Source organism: Cetorhinus maximus, chromosome 7 (genome assembly GCF_964194155.1).
Source record: "Cetorhinus maximus chromosome 7, sCetMax3.hap1.1, whole genome shotgun sequence".
Taxonomy (NCBI): Eukaryota; Metazoa; Chordata; class Chondrichthyes; order Lamniformes; family Cetorhinidae; genus Cetorhinus; species Cetorhinus maximus.
In genome coordinates, this window is record NC_135885.1 from 32,965,800 (window position 1) to 32,990,281 (window position 24,482).

Below are 24,482 nucleotides of genomic sequence, written 5' to 3' on the forward strand. Positions count from 1 at the left end.
GCTTTGGGCAGCCATGCAGTGCACTAAACCCTGGCCAACCAAATGGTGGCCAGCACACTCCAGCATGTGTTAAGGGGCCTTCAAACTTAACCAAGAGAGGCTCTTAGTACACCCAAGCTAACCCATGAGCCTCTCCCTTTCATCCTGCAGAAGGAGTACATCAGGAGCATGGAGCCTGGTGACCTATCTGTATGCCTCATGGTTTACAGGGAGAGGGGACGAAGGAGAAGAGAGTACCAGAGGTGCCTGGCTGGACAGAGGGAGGAGCAGCACCCTCAAGAAGAAGGGGTGACTGGGGTCCGGCACACGCCGCTGAAGAGCCACAGTGAGCTGTTGCTGGTTGGAGCCACCTAGACCAAGGTTCTACAGACGGCGCTTGTCATTCATGCAGATGACCGAGAAGTGTCGTCAAAGACTGCGCATGTCCAGGGAACTTGTTGGTCACATCTGCCACCTGCTGTAGGATTTGGCGCCAAGGGGACACGAAGAGCATTCACTGCCAGTGACCATGAAAGTGACCCTGGCACTCAATTTTTACGTCAGTGGCTCCTTTCAGGGCTTCACAGGTGACCTCTGTGGGATATCGCAAGCATCCACACACAAATGCATCCAGTAGGTTACGGATGCAAATTCGTGAAGGCACACAACTTTGTGCATTTTGACTGGGATCAGGAAAGCCAGGTAGCAAAAGCGCTGGGATTTGCGCAGATCTCAGGTTTCCCACACATGCAGGGTGCCATGTACTGCACCCACGTGGTGCTCATATTTCCATGGCAATCAATGATCAATTACGTCAACCGCAAGGGTTTCCACTATTCAGCTGCTGTGCGGCCACCACAAATGCATCCTACAGGTCTGTGCATGATTCCTAAGAAGTGTCCACGACTCCTACGCCTTTAACAGGTCTCAGATCCGTGATGTCTTCCAGGGTCCACAGAGGCTGCAGGTTTGGCTCGTCGGGAACAAGGGCTGGTGACACTCATGCAGTAGCCTCAGAGTGCAGCAGAGAGATGGTATAACAAGGCTTATGCTGCAACTTGCACTTTGGTGGAGCAAACCATTGGGTTGTTGAAAATGAGGCTCCGGTGCCTAGACCAGTCTGGTGGAGCCCTGCAGTATAGTCCACAGAGGGTGTCACGCATCGTCATAGCCTGCTGCGCTCTTCGCAACCTGGCGCTGCAATGGGGGGAGGAGCTGGCTGAGGAGAAGATGGAGGAGCTGCAAGTCTCCTCTGATGAGGTGGTCTGTTGGGGAGGTGACCATGCTGGCGAGGCCCTCATCGCTGCTAGATTTGTGGAGGATGATGACAATGTGCAGTGAGGAGACTCCATAGATCCAAACGTTGCATTTGTGAATATTTGACTCCTGTCTGGCACACGTACCCTCTATGATAAGGCTCCTTGGAGACACAGTGGATGCCCTTAGTCCCTACATTCCAGGAGGAGGATGATGACATGCAGTGGGGACACTCCATAGATTCTCACATAGCTTATGAATGTCTGACTCCTGTCTGGCTGATGGCAGCTCGCTTGTGAACAGAATCATATCATGGAGATGCAGTAGGGAAAATTTAACTTCTCATGATCCTATGGCATCCTTTGTGAGCAGAACCCTTCAGGACCACACTGTCACCGGACACGGATGCTGTTGAGATGGGGGACCAGACGCACCTCAAAGGTGCTGAGCGCATAAAGAGAAAATGACGGAACTCTGTGCCACTGGCCCAGGACATTCTCACAGCAATGATAAGACCCGTCAATGTGTAGGCATGACTGATGTGTCCAGTGACTGTGAAAGTGCACCATCCATGTGCTGGGAAGGTTGCACAAAGCACAGGGAAGAGGCTGCGGGGGCTGAGACCACCTGCCTTTACCTTGTGCAGGAACCAAGGTTTCACATCTGAGTGACGTGAACGTTGCTCATCAGAACAAGGAGCCATGGGCAAGGAGACATTCTTGGGAGTTTATTTACAACAGTAAATGTTATGTACAAGTGATTAACACCCGTGCCCAGGCTATGCAACTAAATCTTTACCTTCTTAACCCTGCTGCTACATCTTGGTGCTCTCCTGACATCACAACGGAGGTGGGGGCAGCCTCTGACTGCTATGCTCTGTCTGTGATGACCTTGATGGGCGCCCTCTGGAGGGCTGAGACCTGGAGAGCCCCGGCCTGCTTTCAGGGTTCTGCTGTGTGGCAGTGGCACCCTCCTTGGCTTTTGGAGCTGGAAATGCTGGGATCACAGGAAGAGGGGATTCGGATGGGCTGGACACTCTTGGAGTTACCTGGGTGGATGGCCCCGGGGTGTGCACCTGCTGATCCTCCTCCCTATGGGTGCTTGACCGCCCCTGGCTGACTCCTTGAGCAGAAGGGGAAGGTGGAGTGAGATTGAGCTGCCCTGCACCCCTCTCGCACTGACACTGTTGGAAGTCAACAATGGCAACAATGGAGTTCAGCCTGTGCAGCAGTGCAGGACCAATGCTCTGGACCAAGGTCTCCATGGCAGCTGCCATCTGATCAGTGTTGACCTTGGTACATTGGCATGCTGGTGCTATCACCTCAGCTTGAAGGCGGATGGACTCCTCCATTGTGTTCTCAAATTGAAGACTGCAGTGGATATCTCTTCCTGATGTTCCCGAGCTTGCCTGAGCAGCTCCAGTAACTGAGGTATGACTGAGTCCAGAGGCTCATCATCTGACTCGGACTCAGCAGATTTCTGGCCTCCAGCAACCATACCTGTACCGGAAACCTGGTAAGCCCCTGCCATCACTTACTGTAGATCAGACAGTGCGATGTGCTCACCAGACTGTGACCCCGAGGCTACTCTAGAACTAAATCCCAGTGAGGTATCCCGTTTCCCTTCTAGTGATGTATACAGAGCCATGCTCACATCCTTAAAGGTATCCTACAACATCCCTCTTTCTTTTTAAAGATACTTCCCCACCCCCCACTGATCAAGAAGTATAACTATTTACAATATATGCCCACATTTAGTTACCATTACATAACTGCATAGAACTGATGTATCTATGAGTCGCTAAAGCATAAAGGTAATCTGCTTGAACGCCCAGATCTTGTGATGGGTAACCTTGTCTGGAGGTTTCTTTAGTTTCTCCCAGTGATCTGTGGGATTGTTGTTCTTGGCTGTTGTTCCTGGTTGCATTTGGGATCTTGCCCTAGATGCAATAGAACTGCACAGTGGGTAAGGAGATGGAATGGATCTGATTTGTCCTCAGTTACGCCTCACCATTGTGCTTTTGTGCGATGACTTCATAGGATCTTGGTTTTGAACAAATCCTTGGCATCTCGGCTGGTTGCCACGTACCTTCTGTGGGATCTTGGAGTTGAACTTGTTGTCCCAACTGTAAACTTGGCAATTCTGTACCTGTACTTTTATAGTGCACATTGGCCATCTTCCCTTGTAATTTTAAAAGTTGCTCTCTAGTTTCTGAGCGAGTAGAATGGGTAAGAGTAGGTAGGTTGGCACGAACTGGTCTGCCAAACATGAGTTCAAGTGATGGAGTAGTTGCAATGTGTAGATCTTGCTTGGTCTGTCTACATTTGAGAACTGGGGATTTCACCATGTAAATCATTCGTTCAGCCAGGCCGTTAGGAATAGGGAAAGGAGAAGAAGCAGTGTGATCGATATTCCAAATTCCTCACGTATTCTAAAATGGCCTACCAACAAATTGCAGACCGTTATTTGAAATTATTGCCCTAGGCATGTCAAATAAACTGAAAATAGCACTTAGAGTCTGTGTGACAGTTGTGCTTGACATATTGTGCAATTGTAGAATTATGGGGTACGTGGCAAAGTAGATGACGATGAACTTAGTGCCACGGACGTGAAAGAGGTCGGAAGTGATTTTGGAGCAAGGATGGGTAGGAACTTCATATGGAATCAGTGGTTCTTTGATCTGACTTGGCATATTCTCTTGACATGCCTTGCACTTCTTACAACGACTTCAATGTCATTGTTCACACCAGCCAATAGACTGTCTCTCTTGCAAGTCTTCTCATCCGATCTATGCCCATGTGTGAGTGATGAAGTTATTCAAGAATATCAGGTCACAAAGATTCTGGTATGATGACCTGTCTGCCTTTAAAAATGACAACCACAGAGATGCCTAACTTGTCCTGATAAGGCCAAAATGGTCTCAAGTGTTTGTGGACATGCTGAATTGAATCAGGCCAGCCTTCGATGATGGTTTTCCACAGTTTCTGTAGTGTAGAATCTCTTGTTGTTTCTTTTTGTAGCAATCACACCACGAGGGATCTGTCTGCTCACCAGCTTTTTGTCTGAGTCTTCAAAGTTTCTCTTCGCAGTCACCACGCTGTGTTTTCAACACTCTCTCTGACGCTGCGACGTAATTGTGGTTTGACCAAAACGTTGAGAGTCTTCTCATGCCTTGCAGCACAAACTAGCGCTGTTCACCAAGTCGTACCTATACTTAATCTTTTTCCATCCTTGCCATCAAGTCATGGCTTTTAATAAGCTGCCTATTAGCTGCCACCATTGTGATTTAGAAGAAACCACTGCTGCACACCATGTTGTGTTCTTAAAATTGTGTCCTTGAGCTTGTTTGATTTTTGAGGCAAAAGGTAACAATCATTCATAAGGGATTGGGTTAACACATTGTAGATTCATTTATTAAGACTGGACACACGAGAACAGTCGTAAAGTATAGTTGTAAAGCTCGGAGCACTAAGAGCCGTGTTGTCTGCTCTGCTGTTTACTGCAAAAGTGAAACTAAAATTGGAACACACAATACGTATATCATTTCCCATCTAGTGATGTATACAGAGCTATGCTCACATCCTTAAAGGTATACTACAATAGGAATCGGGTAGAAAACTCTCCACTGGCTGGGATCATACCTAGCACAAAGGAAGATAGTTGTGGCCATTGTCAGCCAACCATCGCAGCCTCAGGACATTGTTGCAGGAGTTTCTTAGGGCAGTTTTCTAGGCCTAACCACTTTCAGCTGCTTCATCAATGATTTTCCTTCCATCATAACGTCAGAAGTAGGATGTTTGCTGATGATTGCACAGTGTTCGCTTCTATTTGCAAGTCCTCAGATTATGAAGCCTGCATGCAGCAGGTACCAGACAACATCCAGTCTTGGGCTGATGAGCGGCAAGTAACATTCACGCCACACAAGTGCCAGGCAATGACCATCTCCAGCAAGAGAGCATCTAACCATCCACCCTTGACATTCATCAGCATTACCATTGCTGAATCTCCCATTATTAACAACTTGGGAATCATCAATGACCAGAAACTTGACCAGTTTCTTAAATTAGCCAGTTGAGAGTTTTGCCCCTGAATCCCATTGAATTCAATTTTACTAAGGCTCCTTGATGCCAAACTTGGTCAAATGCTGCCTTGATGTCAAGGGCAACTACATAAATACTATGACGACAAGAGCAGGTCAGAGTTTGGGAATTCTGTGGTGAATAACTCACCTCCTGACTCCTCAAAATCTTTCCACAAGGCAAATGTTAGGAGTAGGAAGGAATACTCCCCACTTACATGGATGAGCACGGCTCCAACAACGCTCAAGAAGTTTGATACCGCCCAGGACAAAGCAGCCTGCTTGACTGGCACCCCATCCACCAATTTAAATATTCACTCCCTCCACCACTGTCACATCGTGGCAACAGTGCATACCATCTACAAGATGCACTGCAGCAACCCACCAGGGCTCCTTCAGCATCACTTTTAATACCCATGATCTCTACCACCTAAAAAAACAAGGGCAACAAGCGTGTGGGAACACCACCACCTGCATCTTCCCCTCCAAGCCACACACTATCCTGACCTGGAGCTATATTATTATTCTTTCACTCTCGTTGGGTCAAAATCCTGGAGCTCCCTTCCTAACAGCACTGCGGGTGTACCAGAAGCTGGCTCACCACCATCTTCCTAAGGAAATTAGGGATGGGTAATAAATGCTGACCTTGTAGCAACAATCACGTTCCATGAATGAATAAGATAAATTAGACTACAAATTAAATGATTGACAAACATGTTTTAATAGGAAGTTTGAATAGAAAAGACCTTTTGTATATTGCTTTGACTATCACAGCTTTTACTCTGCACTTAAATGTGTTTTCAAATATTAATTATTGACCAAGGAATATTCATATTTTAAGGTTTATCAAGCCTTAATTGATAATAAACAGTGCTTGAATGCACTGTTGTTGTTTTGTTTTGGTGTACAAAAGGTTTAAGTGAATTCTTTCTCTATACTAGTATTATTGCCTCATCTTCTCATCTTCCACCCATTGTGCCCAGTATAGCATGAACTTCATATTGTTTTGAAATACTTACAAAAAATCAGAGGCGTCTTTTGTGAATTATTTTTAAATTCAATACATCCAATTGGATTCCAATTCCTCTTGGTATTTCTGAGCCTCCTTCAGTTAGGAATACGAATAGTGTCGGTGGCAAATATCTCAGTACTCACCAGGTATCAGTTGAATGTATTGAGTCTTATTAGTTCTCGCTCTTCTGATGTAGCTGTGTGCCACTTCATACTGTTCTAGGGAGTAGCTTAGCTGAAAGCTAACGAAACTTTTTATCACAGGGCAATTAGTTCAAATGCATATTTGTATGTCAGAAATAAATGACAAGCTTGATAATTTGCAGGATAATTTGAAATTGGCGAATAACAACATGATGAACAATAATTAACACAAATCTCATTACTCAAATACATTCTGATGGATGTAGATTTTTAATTCTGAAATTGGGGTAAAATTTAACTCTATACCTAATTGTCTGGAAAAGATAATCTGTGAATGATGTTTTAAATATTCATAGGCTTCTGTAGCAGTCTTTATTTGTGTACTGCTAAATTTTTGTAGCTTGCTATGGAGCTACAGTTGTAAATATTGCAAAACAAATACAAACAAGAAAATCTCAGTCCAGCAGCATTGGACAGAATAATTCTACTCACTCTGATGGCGAGGCATGTGACTAGTAGCTTTCCAGTTGCACTAATTAAGGCAGCTTGATATTTTCCATTGACATGATTGTAACCATTTTGATTTCTGACATCAGATTTTGGTTTACAACATTCTCTGTTTATTATCGAAGATCAAGGCCAATGGCGGAGAAATTACTTTGTCTCCAGCTTTTCACTAGAAACAGTACTATGCAAACATATGTTTCCCCCAATATCTTTAAACTGTAGACATACAGAGAAATGAAACAATACTACTGTGTGTCTGTTTCCCCAACCTTCGTCATTGTTCCTTTTCAGCTTCTCTACAAATTGTTAAAGCAAAAGTTCAACATCTTATATTGTGCTTCTCACAAAACATTGTCATTTGACGATGTCACTGTGACCAATACTCCTGGAAAATGGAGTTGAGACCACAACCAGATCAGCTGCGATCTTAGAGTTTACTCCTGTTCTTCAGACCTATGTTCCTATGTTTCCCTAATGTGGCCATGAAGACAACTCTTCCATCTTATATTTCAGCCGACAATTAAAACACGAGTGCTAGCTAAACTGTTCCCTGACACATCCAACCCTAAAGCACCTTGTGCATTGTTATGGACTGGTCCCCGGGCAAGGTCCACCAATTTGTTAACTTTCTGAACTGGACCCCAATTTTGTTATGCTCCCGGGTGAGGAGGAATGGGCTGGCTCCCCTTCCTTATTCAACGTGCCACCCTCCACCCCAGCCCCCACCTTGGTTGGTCACAACAAGGTTACTTTAAAAAGGATCCCTTCCCCCGAGGATACCTTTCCCCAATCCAAATGTATTTATTTTAGAAGGAGCCAATTTAACCAGGCTTTCTTGAGTCAAAAAAGAGTAAGTTTATTAGTTACAACAAACCTGAGAAAAATAATAAAAACACATACACACAGATCAGAAATGAGAAGTTAAGGAGTCCAAATTAAAGTTAAAAAACTGGAATGTTTTTAGTATCCTCTATAGTGAAAAGAGAAGCAAAATATTTGTTCATTTCATCGACCATTTCCTTATTATCTATTAACTCCCCATTCTCACTCCCTAGAGGACCAACACTCACTTTACATACTCTTTTGTTTAAATACATGTAGAGAAACCCTTGATATCCATTTTTATATTTCTAGTTAGCTTCCTCTCATACCCTAATTTCTTTTTCCTGATTAACCTTTTAATCATTCTCTGCTGTTCTTTATATTCTGACTATTATGACACAGCTGATGGTAAATGCTGAGCTGTTCAAATCCCAGAGGGAAGCTTAAAACAATTGTTATAACATATTTTGCAATTTGTATGTTCGAGATGCAGGCTTTAAATTCAGTAGTAATAAGACCACCAAGTTTCAAGAGGTTTTTATAAAACGAAATTAAACATTTATTAACACAAGAAAGATTGTAAGCACATACATATATCTGCAAAATTACTACTGTAATAACTACAAAAATCCCCTAATTAACCTGACTCCTAGTTACACCCCTGTTAAAGCAACAGTAAAACACATAGATTTAAACAGACCCCTGGCAAAACGCACCCTGGACAGTTGAATTCAAAATAAGTTTCTTTCAGCTCTGGGTCCTTGCTGACAGCAGTTTGAGGCTTACAGGCTGGAGGCTTTAGATCTTAGAATCCCTCCTCCTTTACCAACAGCTTTTTCTTGTTTTATACATATTTTCCTCTTTGCAAATTCTCTTTGTACCACTAGGTCTTTTGAACTTTACCTCTTCTAGCAATGAAACCCCTTTCATAGCACCAATTTTATTAGTAAGTTTTGGAAAAAATAAACACATTGTTTAGCTTCTTCTGGCTAGGTGTGATACTTCACCCATTCTTTTGAATGGTTTATTTTAAAATGCAAGTTGCCCCTGTTTCATTTCACCTTGTAACTTTCCTATGTTTACCCAATTACCATTTCAAGCCTACTCCTCTTCTATACATCAACTCCTCTAGACCACCTGGCTTTAATCCAATTAAGACACACATACATACGTAGACACAGACACCACTAGACTCTATTTTAAAATCATTTCCAATAACATTATATCTTCTTGACACTGACCAATCATCTGACCTGCCACTCATCTTTGTGCAGTTATATGCTTTCCCTTAAGTTTGATGCTTTCCCTAACTTCTTTAGTTAACCATGGATGATGTGTCCTCCCTTTAGAATTTTTCTTTATAGTAGGAACATACTTATTCTGAGTATTCTGAAATACCCCCTTAAATGTCTGCCACTGCTTCTCTATTGATCTATCCCCTAGTCTAACATCCCAGTTCACTTCACCTAGCTCAGTTTTCATGCACACATAGTTGCCCTTATTTAAGTTTAAAATACTAATCTTAGATCCACTCTTCTCCCAATCAAATGGAATGTAAAATTCAATCATATTGTAGTTGCTGCTACCTAGGGTGCCTTTACTCTGAGGTCATTAATTAATCCTGTCTCATTACACAATGCCAAATCTCATATAAACTGCTCTCTGGTGGGTTCCAGAATGTGGTGCTCTAAGAGCCTACCTCGAAAGCATTCTATGAACTCCTCATCCAGGCTACTACTGCCAATTTGATTTTTCCTGTTTATATGTAGATTAAAGTCACTCATGATTATTTCCATCCCTTTATAACAAGCACCCAACATTTCTTCTTGTATACTTTGCCCTACATTGTGGTTACTGTTAGGGAGCCTGCAGACCATTCCCACTCATAACTTCTTTCCCTTACTATTCCTTATCTCACACAAACCGATTCTACATCCTCATCTCCTGAACCAAGGTCATCTCTAACTATTGCACCAGTGCCATCTTTGATTAACACTGCTATACCTCTACTTTTACCTAGCTTCCTGTTCTTCTTGAAGGTTATATATTGCTCAATGTTCAGGACCCAATCTTTGCCATCTTGCAGCCAGGCTAGTAATGGCTATCAAATCATATTTATTTACTTCAATGTGTGCTATCAATTTGTTTGCTCTGTTATGAATACTACGTGCATTCAGATACACAGATTTTGGTTTAGTCTTTTTGTTATCTTTATGACATCTAGTCTTGATTCTTTGTGCATTCTTAGGTATTTTCTCTCTGGCCCTTTCTGCCATTCTCCAATTTTCACTTCCCATTACTATCTTCCTCTCTTACCTTGTCTCTACTCTTTGATATACCACATCTTTCCACATTTGATCCCTTGCCCGCACTATTTAGTTTAAAACCCTTTCTACTTCCCTAGTTATGCGGTTCACAAGAACACTGGTCCCAGCCCAGTTCAGGTATAGACTGTCCCAATGGTACAGCCCCCACTTTCCCTAGTTTTGGTGCCAGTGCCCCACAAACTGAAACCCATGTCTCCCACTCCAGTCTTTGAGCCATGTATTCATCTCTCTAATTTTATGTACCCTGTGCCAATTTGTGCACGGCTCAGATAATAATCCAGAGATTATAACTTTTGAGGTTCTGCTTTTCAATTTAGTGCCTAGTTCTTCATCCTATCTACACGGAACCTCTTTCCTAGTTCGACCTATGTCATTGGTACCTACATGGACCATGACAACTGAATCCTCCCCCTCTCACTGCAAGTTCCTCTCCAGCCCTGTGCACATGTCCTGAACTCTGGCACCAGGCAGGCAACACAGCTGTCTGGACTCTCGCTCTTTGCTACTGAGAAAAGTGTCAATCCCCCTCACTGCACAGTCCCTGACTAACACTACGTTCCTTTTTGCTCACCCCACTTGAATGGCCATGGTCAGTTCGTTCATCCTTCCTGCAGCCCCTGCTCTCATCCAAAAAAGCTGAGAGAACCTTAACCCTTTTGAACAATTGCAGAGGCTCATACTCCGGCACTCCTGCCTTTACCTTTACCTTCCTCACTCGCAGTCACACCCTCCTGTCCCTGACCACTGACCAAATCAGAAGACCCTCTCCTAAGTGGTGTGACTGCCTCCTGGTACAAACCGTCCAGGTAACTTTCCCTCTCCTTGATGTGTTGCAAAGTATGCAGTTCAGCCACCAGCTCAATTGCTCTGAACTGAAGTTCCTCAAGCCACAAACACTTACTGCAGACATTTTTGCCCTGGATCACAATGTCATCCAGGAGATCCCACATGCTGCAGCCTTGACACATCACCTGTCCCGCCATCCTTAATGTGTTTTAAATAATTACTTAATTATATTAATCACTTATTTACGTTGCTTTTTTAATATTTTATTAACTTACTACCAATTTGTGTACTACTTTAAACTTTAGGGATAGAATAACTCACCAAACAGCTAGCTCCTTTCCTTGTTGTCAAGCAAGAACCAATTCCCACAGGGTGAGAATGATAGAAAAAGGAAACGAACACCTCCTTCTCTGAACTCCCCTTCTCACCAAACCCCAAGTCTTCACTCACTTACCTCAGCTGCATTCCATTTGCCAAGGCTGCATTAAAGAGCCCTGAGTTTGTAGTAAACTGAACTGGAGCTACAGTTACCCAAGTCAACCAGTTAGCTAATTAGTTACTCAGCTAATACAGCTGAGAGTGAGTTAACCCTTTCTAAACTGCAAGAAAGAAAGAACTTAGCCTGCTTACACAGTACTTTCCAGATAAATAAAATAATAATAAAATAAGTAAATAAATAACAATTTTCTACTGTATTCGCTGCTCCCAATGCAGTCTCCTCTACACTGGGGGTCTAAACGCAGACTGGGTGACCACTTTGCGGAACATCTTCATTCAGTCCGCAAGCATGACCCAGACCTTCTTATCGCTTGCCATTTCAACACACCTTCCTGCTCTTATGCCCACATGTCTGTCCTTGGACTGCTGCAATATTCCATTGAAGCTCAATGCAAACTGGAGGAACAGCACCTCATCTTCCGGTTAGGCATTTTACAGCCTTCCGGACTTAACATTGAGTTCAACAACTTCAGATCATGAACTCTCTCCTCCATCCCCACCCCTTTTTAAATCAAATTTTCATTTATTTATTCATTTTTATATAGTTACTTTATTATTTTAAAAATTATTTTACTCTTATTTATTTGTTCATTTTTTTTATCCTTTTCCCCCAAACTCCCCCTCCCCCCACAGGGCCATCTGTCACTCATTTTTATGTTTTGCTTTCACAGAGTGCTGACCCTTGTTCTGCTATTAACACCTTCTGCTATTTTACCTTTATACCACTATCAGCACCTTCTTTACTCTTTACCACTACCATTAACACTCCCTTTGCCTTCTGTCCTTGACATCTTGGTGTCAATCTCTCCTTAGCTGTGACAGCCTCCTAGTATCTCATTCCACCTGCTCCACCTCCCCTCACCCCTGCTTAAATAGTATAAAATCCATCATATTTATACTTCTCCTAGCTCTGAAGAAGATTCACATGGACTCGCAACGTTAACTCTGTTTTTCTCTCCACAGATGCTGCCAGACCTGCTGAGCTTTTCCAGCATTTTCTGTTTTTATTTCAGATTTCCAGCATCCACAGTATTTTGCTTTTATACTAAAACCTGGCCTCCAGTCTTTGGACCATACTCCCTCCGAGACCGTCTTTTATGCATGCAGAGACACTATTATATAATGTTCTCAAGTAATAGCTTTTGAGTGAGGTAGGAAACCATGTTCACATCTGGATTACATGATGTACATGATATATCTTACGCCCCAAATGTAGGGTTAGTACATATTCAAATGTATGTTAACTGAGCATCAGATGACTAAAGTGGCTATTCGTAATTCAGGGACTAATTAAATGATCAGTAAGTGCTATTAGAGTCAGAAAATCATTACCTCAAAGAAGGAGGCCATTTTGCCCAACGAGCCCATACTTTATTGGAAATGTGCCCAAACTTTCTCACTTCAAAATTGCTGCAAAGATTGTCAAATTGTAAAAAAAAAAATTACAGGATTACAGAAATTGGTAGGGTGATAATTCTAAGATGCTATGTGCATCATTTTTGATCAATAAAATAGTCAGGATCTGATATCCTCCCCATTCAACAAAACATAGAAGAGAACTGTAGAACAATAAAACACAGAAGGAAACCATTCAGCCCATTGAATATGCACTGGCTTTTTCAAAAAGCATTCCAGTTTGTCTCACTGCCTTACACTTTCCCACATCCCTGTAATTTTTTTTATCCTTCCAAGTATTTATCCAATTCCCTTTGGAAGGATACTATTGAATCTGTATCCACCACTCTTTCAGGCAGTGCATTCCGAATCTTAACCACACAGATATCAAGAAACAAAAGCAAATACATGCTGGCACTAGCTTTCCATTCTTATGTTCCATGGCTATGCCTGCACTGATTGTGTCCCCCCAGTGTAATGCACTGCCTCTCAGAGATAAGTCCCAACAGGGTACAATACCTAAAAGAAATTAGGAGGTTCTCACATTTCTATATTATTTCTAACAGCTGTAACTTAACAATATTGCACTAATTATGTTTTCTCCTCATTTTTACCCATAGGTCCCAGGGGAGTCTGTAAATTAGTGAATGTAACTTTATTTGTTTTTCCATTTAGTTTTCTCTTTACAAAAAACTATGCATGTGTGCCTTATTTTGAGCACCTTGATGGATAGGAACATGTGTCAAGGCTGGGTGCTAGTTGAACATTTCAAAACTGAGATTGATAAGGCTTTTGTTAGGAAAGGGGCACTAACGTTATTGAACCCAAGGTAGCTAGGTGGAGTTAAGGTACAGATCAGCTGCGATTCATCTGATGTCAATGAGTGAATGTTATCTCTGAACCAATGTCATTAAGTGGCTTATTTCTTGGAGCAACATTTGGAAGGCAGATTAGTTCAGGGCATAGATTAACACATGGAAGTATGATGTAATTCCTGTCACAGAGACATGGTTGAGAGAGGGGCAGGATTGGCAGCTCAATATTCCAGGATATAGGGTCTTCAGGCGAGACAGGGAAGGAGGTAAAAGAGGAGGAGGTATCGCAATATTGATCAAGGAATCAATTACAGCAGTAAGGAGGGATGACATCTTAGAAGGTTCCTCAAATGAAGCCATATGGGTAGAACTTAAAAAAACAAAAACGGAGCAATCACATTGCTGGGAGTATACTATAGGCCCCCAAACAGTCAGAGAGAAATAGAAGAACAGATATGTAGGCAAATTTCAGAGAAGTGTAAAAATAATATGGTAGTAATAGTGGGGAATTTCAACTTCCCCAACATTAACTGGGTTAGTCATAGTGTGATAGGTTTAGAGGGAGCGGAATTCTTAAAATGCATCCAGGAGAGCTTTTTAAGCCAGTACATAGAAGGTCCTACAAGAGAGGGGGCCGTCCTGGACTTAATTTTAGGGAATGAAGCAGGGCAAGTGGTAGGGGTATCAGTGGGGGAGCATTTTGCAGATAGTGATCATAACTGCGTTAGATTCAAGGATGTTATGGAAAAGGACCAGGATGGGCCAGGAATCAGAGTTCTAAACTGGGGGAAGGCCGATTTTAATAAGATCAGATATGATTTGGCCAGGGTGGACTGGGAGCAACTACTTTTAGATAAATCTGCATTAGAGCAGTGGGACTCATTCAAGAAGGAAATAGGGAGAGTACATGGCCAACATATTCCAGTAAAGATAAAGGGTGGAACCAATAAATCCAGGGATCCCTGGATGTCGAGGGATATACAGAATTGGATAAAGAGATAAAGGGAGGTTTATGGCAGATACCGAGGGCTTAAAACAGCAGAAGCCCTAAAGGAGTATAGAATGTGTAGGGGGGAAACTTAAAAAGGAAATTAGGAGAGCAAAAAGGGAGCATGAAAAAACATTGGCAGGTAAAATAAAGGAAAATCCAAACTTATTTTACAAGCACGTTAAGAGTAAGAGGGTAACTAGGGAAAGAATAGGGCCTCATTAAGGACCATAGTGGTAATTTGTTTGTGGAGCCGGAAGATGTAGGTAGGGTTCTAAATGAATACTTTGTGTCGGTATTCACAAATGAGAGGGACGACCTGGGTATGGAAACCAGGTACAAGGACTGTGATATAATTAAAGGAATTAGCATAGAAAAGGAGGTGGTTCTAAGTGGCCTGGCAGGCTTAAAAGTAGATAAATCTCCCGGCCCATATGAAATATATCCCAGACTGTTGAGTGAAGCAATGGAAGAGATAGCGGTGCTGGCAATAATTTTCAATAACTCTCTGGCCACAGGAGAGGTGCCAGAGGACTGGAGGACAGCCAATGTGGTACCGTTATTCAAGAAGGGTGAAAAGGATAAACCAGGGAACTACAGGCCAGTCAGTCTAACATCAGTGGTGGGGAAACTATTGGAAACAATTCTGAGGGACAGAATTACTCTACACTTGGTGAGGCAGGGATTAATCAAGGACAGTCAGCATGGATTTGTTAAGGAGAGGACATGTCTGACCAATTTGATTGAATTTTCTGAAGAAGTGACCAGGTGTGTAGATGAGGGCAATGCATTTGACGTCGTCTACTTGGACTTCAGCAAAGCTTTTGATAAGGTCCCGCATGGGAGACTAATAACGAAGGTCAGAGCCTTTGGGACCCAAGGCAATTTGACAAATTGGATCCAGAATTGGCTGAGTGGCAGGAAGCAGAGGGTGATTGTCGAGGGATGATTTTGCGACTGGATGCCTGTGTCTAGTGGGGCTCCACAGGGATCGGTGTTGGGTCCCTTGCTGTTTGTGGTATATATAAACGATTTAGACTTGAATGTAGGAGGGCTGATCAGTAAGTTTGTGGATGACACGAAAATTGGTGGGGTGGTAAATAGTGAGGAGGATAGCCTTAAATTACAGGAGGATATAGACGGGCTGGTCAGATGGGCTGATCAGTGGCAAATGGAATTTAATCCGGATAAGTGTGAGGTGATGCACTTGGGCAGGACAAACAAGGCACGGGATTACACAATGAATGGTAGGACCCTGGAAAGTACCAAGGATCAGAGGGACCTTGGTGTGCATGTCCACCGGTCCCTTAAGGTAGAGGGACAGGTAGATAAGGTGATTAAGAAGGCATATGGGATACTTGCCTTTATTAGCTGAGGCATAGAATATAAGAGCAGGGAGGTTATGCTGGAACTGTATAAAACGCTGGTTAGGTCACAGCTAGAGTATTGCATGCAGTTCTGGAATCCGCATTACAGGAAGGATGTGATTGCACTAGAGAGCGTGCAGAGGAGATTTACCAGGATGTTGCCTGGGCTGGAGAGTTTTAGTTATGAGGAGAGATTGGATAGACTGGGGTTATTTTCCCTGGAGCAGAGGAGATTGAGGGGGGTCATGATTGAGGTGTATAAAATTGAGGGGCATAGATAGGGTAGGAAGGAACTCTTCCCCTTGGTGGAGAGATCAATAACCAGGGGGCATAGATTTAAGGTAAGGGGCAGGAGGTTTAGAGGGGATGTGAGAAAGAATATTTTCACCCAGGGGATGGTGGGAATCTGGAACTCACTGCCTGAAAGGGTGGTAGGGGAAGAAACCCTCATAATATTTAAGAAGTATTTGGATGTGCACTTGCAATGCCATGGCATACAAGGCTATGGGCCAAGTGCTGGAAAATGGGATTAGAATAGTTAGGTACTTGTTTGACCAGTGCAGACTTGATGGGCCAAAGCACCTTTTTCTGTGTTGTAGACCTCTGACTCTTTGACTCTATGGAAGAGGTGAAGCATAGGTATTAGAAGCTGGGGAGCCAAGTGCATGATCTTGGCAACAACAACCATATTCATTTTGGTGAAAAAAAGGCATGTGGAAGCTTGGCAGTTAACTGTCAATCACCATCAATTGTTGCATTCTCCATGGCAAGGTCTCTACCAATCAAAGTCCATTGCCAACCAATCAGCACTCTCTTCACATCCAGTATAAATTGTTGTTTTCCCCTTATATTGGTATTCGTGCAAAGCGTCCTGATGTGTGCAAGATGAAAAGCTTTGACATCTCTCTTTTTCAGCAGTGCTCAAGTTCTGTACTTCCAAACGACTATTAATATTCATTTTGGTAACAGAGTTGAAATTGCTGCTTCAATATTCTGTTGCATTAAGCCTCAATTTAGGTAGCTTGTAGAATGAATCCCTTAAAAAGTAGGGTAGCCAGCTCCACATTTATTCATCACCTTTTCGTTTGAAGCATTTATTTGTGCAGAGTCTAAGGCAGGCCACTCCTAAGCATCATACATCTAAATTGGCCTACTTAGCACTTAATACTTGGTAAGGTTTTGCTCCGTAGTCTTCCGCTGGGGAATTCTCACAGGAGATGCACAATGAATGCAGTCGATGGTCACATTAATGAACAATGTTCAACAGATTCTCCTTAAATGAATCCTTAGGGGGCATGGAGATTAAGGTTGTGGAAGATTGCCCCAGTTCTTGTTTGTTCTTTGGAAAAAGGAGTTAGCAAAGGAAGCACATTGGGGTATATAAGTTAGAGCTGTTGGTTATGAACTTTTCAAGCTTGATGTACTGCTTAGAAATATTTAATTGTCCATTCAAAATTTTATAGAGGCATGTCAGCCTGTGGGCCTTTTTTTACCCACACGATAATGCTGGGTATGAGAATTAGGAAGTTGACTCCTATCTTCTCCTATTAACTATTTTTGTTTGCATGCTGTACTAGTCTGCAGACCTTTTCCAACAGCACAGATTGCCCACTCTGACTTAATCAGAAATAACATCTGCCTAATAATCCACCTGAAAATCTTTACTTGAATGACATTTTTGAAGTTACTAGGGGCTGGATTTTATAGCCTCCTGGCCGGCTTTGTTTTCAGTGGTGGCGGGGGGGGGGGGCACACAAAATAACTAGGAGTGCCCAGCCCACCACCTTCCCATCCACCCCTAAGCTGTCCCCCATATTATGGTCAGCAGGCAGGCACCAACATTGGCAGCCTGCTCACCATAATCAAATAAATAATTAAAGGTAAATTGAGCTTGTTACCAAGCCAATTGACTGAGATATTACACTGCCCATGCCATAACACAGTTGGCGTGAGCAAGCAGGTGGGAGAGGGCAGTCCATTTTTTGAGGCCAAGTTGAAAGGAGGCAGGGGGATACATCGTTCAGGGGGTGCCCTGTGCATATCGGGTGCCCTGTGCATATCGGGGGCACCCTCCCAAGATGTCACCCCCCGCCCCATCGTTCCTTGCCACCTGTCCTCCAAAACCTGGCCCATCTCTCTCCATCCCTGGGCTCTTGGATCCTTCCCTGCTCTAAAAGCTCGGTACTTATCTTCTTCCTGCTCCCGCTGGCAGTACAGGCAGCGCCCGCTAATAAGCTGTGGCACTGCCAGGACTGCTAGAGCTGCCGGCCAATCAGATTGGCTGGCAGCTTTTGAGGGTGAGACTTCCTGTCCACTGAGGGGCGGATGTCCCACTGTGATATTGTTTAGCCTGCTGGCAGTGCATTATGGCTGTGGGATGGGCTTCTTCCAGGTGCAACAACAGCCAGCTGACTTTCCTTCTGGGAGCGCGACCATTCTGCAGCCCTGTAAAATCCAGCCCACAAGTGCTTTGTGAATATGCAAGGTTGCAGAGTGATTGGAAAAATAATGTAAAAATAGATTTGCCAGGAATCATGGGGAGACAATGAGTTTCAGCATGTTGAACTATTCAAATATTACAAATAATAGGAAATTTAATGTGAATCTTAAGGATTAAACATTTTGTTAGAAACAGTGGTTGGAGCTGACAGTCTGTTAATTACAGTCTGTAGCTGCTCATGTTGCTTTGGTAACGGTGCTCAAGCTAGCTCTCTATGGTGCACTACATTCAATGCAGTTGATAGGGCCACTGGATTACAGTGATGTAAGTGATAATCCATTCTTATTTTTCCATTAGGATTCAGAGATCTTTACCAGTGTCTTAGAGAAGCATTCCATATGCTTATTTCAGAAAACTGAAAATCAGCAGCCTTGCCTGTATAAATTCAAGGGCTGTTACATGTATATTATAAAAATGGGCTACTTTTTAGAGGCACTTGAGAATTTGCAGGGAAAGGGTAGGAGAGTGGGACCAACTAAATTGCTCCTGCAGGGAGCCAGCATGGGCTCAACAGGCTGACTGGCTTCCTTCTGTGCTGTAACCATTCTATGATTCTAACAATTATCCTGTCTGAATGAACCTGTAGGTGTATTAACCATAGTCTTGCACTTGTAAGGAATTTAGCAGAAACTATACAAAAAATTATAACACAGAAATAGCGAAGTCTTTAAGGAATTAAATGACCATTCACTTTCATTTGCCCACATTTATTTTTAATAACTAAATAATACAATCAAAACAGGCAAACTTTTAACAACAGATAATATAGTTATAAACATTTTTAATTTAAAACCTTCAAAACACTTTTTATAACAAAAGAGAACAGTTAAATGCTGATATTCACTTATACTGTGTTGCTGGTTATTCTCACACCGATATTGTACTGATGTATATTCTCATTCCGATGCCAAACTTGTATAGAATCTCATTGCTGCATACTCTCGCATTGACACAAAACAGGTGTACATTCTCATACTGCTGCATGATACATTGAGATGATTTTGTACTGTTGTACATTCTCACATTGATATATATATATAAAATATAGTAATATATATTCTCAATTCAGAATTTACAGCTTAATTGTGCATATTTATATTGTAATTATAAACACTTCAGGTCCAGAGTAAATATGGGAGGAATGAGCCTATTCTCTTCTCTCCACCTGTGCCCACACCACCCAGTTTCCATTCTATGGATGTAATTGGATTAGTTAGTTTTTTTTGTGCACCTGCAGAAGTTCATTGTGGTGTTTGTGAAGGGGATGGGTCTCCAGGAAAGAGGTCCAGACTGCTTGTTATCTTCACAGTTCTAAGAGGAGTCCGTACTTGTGTTCATCCTGGGTGAAGCTTGCACCCTTGGGAGACAGGGACTAGACATGAGGGGATATTAGTGTTGGTCATAGGCCATATGACATTCTAGATTGCTTCTTTAAAAGATAAAAACAAAAAACTACTGCGGATGCTGGACATCCAAAACAAAAACAGAATTACCTGGAAAAACTCAGCAGGTCTGGCAGCATCGGCTCTTCTCCGCCGATGCTGCCAGACCTGCTGAGTTTTTCCAGGTAATTCTGTTTTTGTTTTGCTTCTTTAAAAGGTTGGATTTGGGGACAGGACCAAGTAAGGTGGAAGTATGCCAGTATGACCACATCCTCTCCAGCAATCATCTGAAAAAGAGGGACAGTATCTATTGTTATGTGTGCAGGCATGCTTGGTACATGCATTTATTTGAATTGACACTTGCATATTCTATCGCAAGTAATGGTTTGTTCCTAGATTTCCTACCATTCTTTTTACATTCTCCTGAAGCAACGAAATAGTCTTTCCGTTTTGTTAAATAAAGTTTTAATAATACACCACAATAACAGATGCTATTTTCTTTCTCTCCAGCTTTCAATTGTTGAAAGCTTCCAAAATTTGTCCCAATCACTGGATCTGTCCCTTTTAATTTTTTTCCATATTTCTATATTAATTCCTCTACGTGTTTAAAGCTGGATGAGTAGATGACATTTGACAAGCCAACATCCAACAATGCAATTAACAATGTTCATGCTCTGTCATTTCTTTCAAAGTTGGCTGATGAGATAAAACTTTACTAGATTGCACCTAGAAATGCAACTAACAATGTTCATGCACACTATTGGAATGTGTGTTTGAAAGTCTAGCTCAGTGCAGTTAACTTTTCACAGGCAAGTCTGTACAGCGGGATGATTAAAGTGCCAATTTCTCAACAATAGCTTAAGCAAAGAAATTACAAATTTTGATCTCAAGTGCAAACTGGTACCTGAAATTCCAAAGAAGCATAAAACCAGCAACTTTACATATTTACAGGAGCAGATTAAACTAGTTGATTTTTTAATGAGATTTTCTCATGCCAAGAACCAAACAAGGGTTTTAAGCAAATCCATACATTTGGGAATTGTCTTGTAAATGTTTGATGATTGTAGAGGAACAGATGGAAGCTGGGTGCATTTGAATTAAGATGCTGTATTTGCTGAGACAGCTGTTCATTTTCTCACTGCATAAATTACTTTGAAAGATATTAACAGTAATTTAGAGAAGATATGCAAATAAGAACATTATTCAAAGATGATAAAAGTTTGCAAAGGAATATTGACAAAATTTCTATATTTAAGTAAGAGTTTCTTATTTAAAGAATTACTGCAATGAGCACGTGTTTGAATATGAAAATCTCCCTGCTACAATTTTAATTTAGCCCCAGAGGTGTTTCATAGCTCTCTGAGCTGGTTAAGAAAAATTTGATTTAGAATTATTTCAGGCTTGTGGAATTCAAGCCTTCAGTAATTTTAAAATTCTTTACCAGCTGGCTTTTTTTTACATTTCACTTCCATTGTATGTTACATAATAGTTCATTCAAGATCAGCATCAGAACTGACAAAGATGCTGAGCGAGAAATTCAATCATGTAGCAGTGCAACAGATTTACCTCTTCAAGGCTAGGCTGTGCTGTGGGCTGCTACTGGCTTGCACATGTCCATCATTGGTATGGGAGCAGCAGCTGCGACCTCTGGGGGTGCCCAAACATATGAAAACAGCGCTATCCTGATGTCACACAGCCCAAGCAGCTGATACAATGTCAGGGTAGCAAATTTGGAGTGTGCAGGTCCTGGCAACACCTGTGTTGACCATTCTCAAAAACAAAGCATGAGGAAGCAAGGTGGGCAATGCAGTGATATTATTTAAAAAGGGTTGGGCACCATGATTGCAGGTAAGTAAAATTTATCGCTACAGAAAAGTGTCTGATGGTACTCGGGAGTGATCTTGGAGGTGGTTTGGTATATTTGTTGGACAGTGTTGTCTCACAGAGATGGCAGAAGAGTAGGTGACCTGTCCACACAAATGCTGCAACAGGTATGGGAGCAGCAATGACAGTGCCTCTGCATCTATTTTTTTATTCATTCATGGGATGTGGGCTTCGCTGGCTGGGCCAGCATTTATTACCCATCCCTAATTGCCCTTGAGAAGGTGGTGGTGAGCTGCCTTCTTGAACCGCTCCAGCCCATGTGGTGTAGGTACACCCACAGCGCTGTTAAGAAGGGAGTTCCAGGATTTTGACCCAGCGACAGTGAAGGAATGGCGATATATTTCCAAGTCAGGATGGTGAGTGATTTGGAGGGGAACTTCCAGGTGGCGGTGTTCCCATCTATCAGCTGCACTATCTGCAGCACTCACAGGGAGATGGAGCAGAGGCTGCTGAGGTGCCCCCTGCCAACTTGGAGCCAGTTTCCTCCATGCTGCCTGACAGTGATGGGAGGTTCCCTGGCAGGCTACACAATGTACCTTAGTGCGCATGCCAATTCAGTGCTCTCCTATATCCCACCCCATTGAGCTTTTCATGCAAATATCAGGATGAGGGTGTATTGGGAATTGAGAAGGGACATAGGGCAGGAAGATTCCATCATCCTCAATGTTCTCAGAGATGCCGGATGCCACAGGCTCGGTTGCAGTCGGCAGTAAGATGCTGAGAGCTATCTCCTCCACAGAGCTCAGGGGATGCAGGCCCTGGTTCTGCACTGCTCTTTCCTATTGTGTGTGATGTTGTCCTGCAACAGAGAGGGAAGAACATCAGTGATTGTGTGTAGCACTGTGTTTGGATGATGTGCTTACCATATCTGGAGATATGTGAAGGCAGTGAGAGGTAGGTTTAGGTGAGGGTGAGGTAGAGTTTCTGGTTGTTAGGCATGAGTCCAGAGTGCCAGGGAATGGTGCTGGATAAGTGATGGAGGCGTAGTGCATTGAGCAGCATGATAGGTTGGCATTGTGGTTGGTAGGAGATAAGGTGCATTCACTAATGTTCACCACCCATGTAAGCTCATTAGAATTCTTACGGCACTGCTGCTAAGTCCTCTGATCCAAACTCTGAGTTGACTTTCCTGGCCGCTTACTCCCACCCTCTTCTGAGTATGTTCTGAGGATCTCTTGGCCCCTTACGGGACCATGGCATCTTTCCTTCTGCCCACCTGTAGCACGAATGTCTCCAGCATCTGTCAGTCTGGATCCTTCAGATTGCAGTGGTGCCCATTTTTCAGGAAGTTCCAGTGCGGCAATCTTTCTTTCCACCTTGCCTTTAAGTGGCAGCTTTAAGAAAAAACCCGTGCCACATGGTTGAGAAAAAACACTGCCGGCACTATGGACAGACCATGCCAGCAGCATTGTGAAGGGAAGACCAGTGCTGGACATTAAATTCCTGTGCTGAAATCATTCGGAAGAGGTGGGTAGACCAATTTTGTGTCTTACCCACCTCAATCTGAATGGGTGCAAGCATGCTGACTGACATGCTATCTGCATTAGTTGAGCAAATGTTTGATGACTCAAACTTAATGTTGTGACAAGTCTAATTCAAACATAGATTCCTTCTATAATATGCAACATAATAGGAAGAAAGTATTTTGCATTGAAATAATTCCCCTATCCAACTGTAGTATTTCCCTTTTAAGGCTTGACTATTCACATTTTCTTTGAATGAAACCTTGAAATATTCTGACTTAGCATCTTGCCAATTTCCCAAATTGCAAATGTACAAACATGTAATAAAATAAAATGTAAATACTGAAAACTTCACCCTATAGTCAGATATGACTGAATTCTTTTTGCACAAAGCAGCAGCAGGTCACATCGCCAAAAAAATAATGCTGAACTTTTGCAGGGTGTACTAAAACAACTGACAAAGCAACTGGAGAAAGAGAAGAAAAGCCTTGAAAACCAGCTGAAAAATTATGAGTGGAGAATAGAACAAGAAGCAAAGGTTTGTCTCCCATCTTTTGTTTAGCAGTTTGGAAGCTTCATAGGTTCCATTTATTCCAAGTGAAAATAATAGGATACATTTACTCATTCTGCTTTCTCAGTGATGATTCACACTCTGGTATTGTAAAACAAAAACAGAATTACCTGGAAAAACTCAGCAGGTCTGGCAGCATCGGTGGAGAAGAAATCAGTTAATGTTTCGAGTCTTCATGACCCTTCGGCAGAACTGAGTATAGTTAGGAGAAAGGTGAAATATAAGCTGGACCAGCTTATATTTCACCTTTCTCCTAACTATACTCAGTTCTGCCGAAGGGTCATGAAGACTCGAAATGTTAACTGATTTCTTCTCCACCGATGCTGCCAGACCTGCTGAGTTTTTCCAGGTAATTCTGTTTTTGTTTTGGATTTCCAGCATCCGCAGTAGCTTTTAGCTTTTTGTTTTTATCTCTGGTATTGTAGTTCTCTACCCATCTCACTCACTTTTTAAGCATGGTTCTCAACTGGAAGTGCGGGATCAGTGAATTTATCCTAAACATAGTTTGTGCCCACCTGAGCCCTAAAGAATTAACCAATTTCTAACAGTAAATTTGCAATAGGTGGTAGGATTGTAGGCCCCAACACTAGGTTTTAGATTTTTTTCAAAAGTGAATTGTGGAAAGTTTACACATTTTCTTTGGCTGTGGTAAATTATAGGTTATATGATACTATCTGTAACAGTGAAACTTTGCTGAGATCTGGAACT

General features: G+C 42.5%; 1 protein-coding gene across 1 annotated transcript in view; it reads left to right on the forward strand.

Annotated features, from left to right (window-relative positions):
* ccdc169 (coiled-coil domain containing 169) overlaps positions 1–24,482 on the forward strand; it is a 101,753-nt gene that overhangs the window by 28,730 nt on the left and 48,541 nt on the right. Inside the window, exon 5 of the mRNA XM_078545309.1 lies at positions 23,643–23,741. Within this exon, the coding sequence (XP_078401435.1) occupies positions 23,643–23,741 (99 nt within the window). The remainder of the gene's footprint in view (positions 1–23,642; positions 23,742–24,482) is intronic.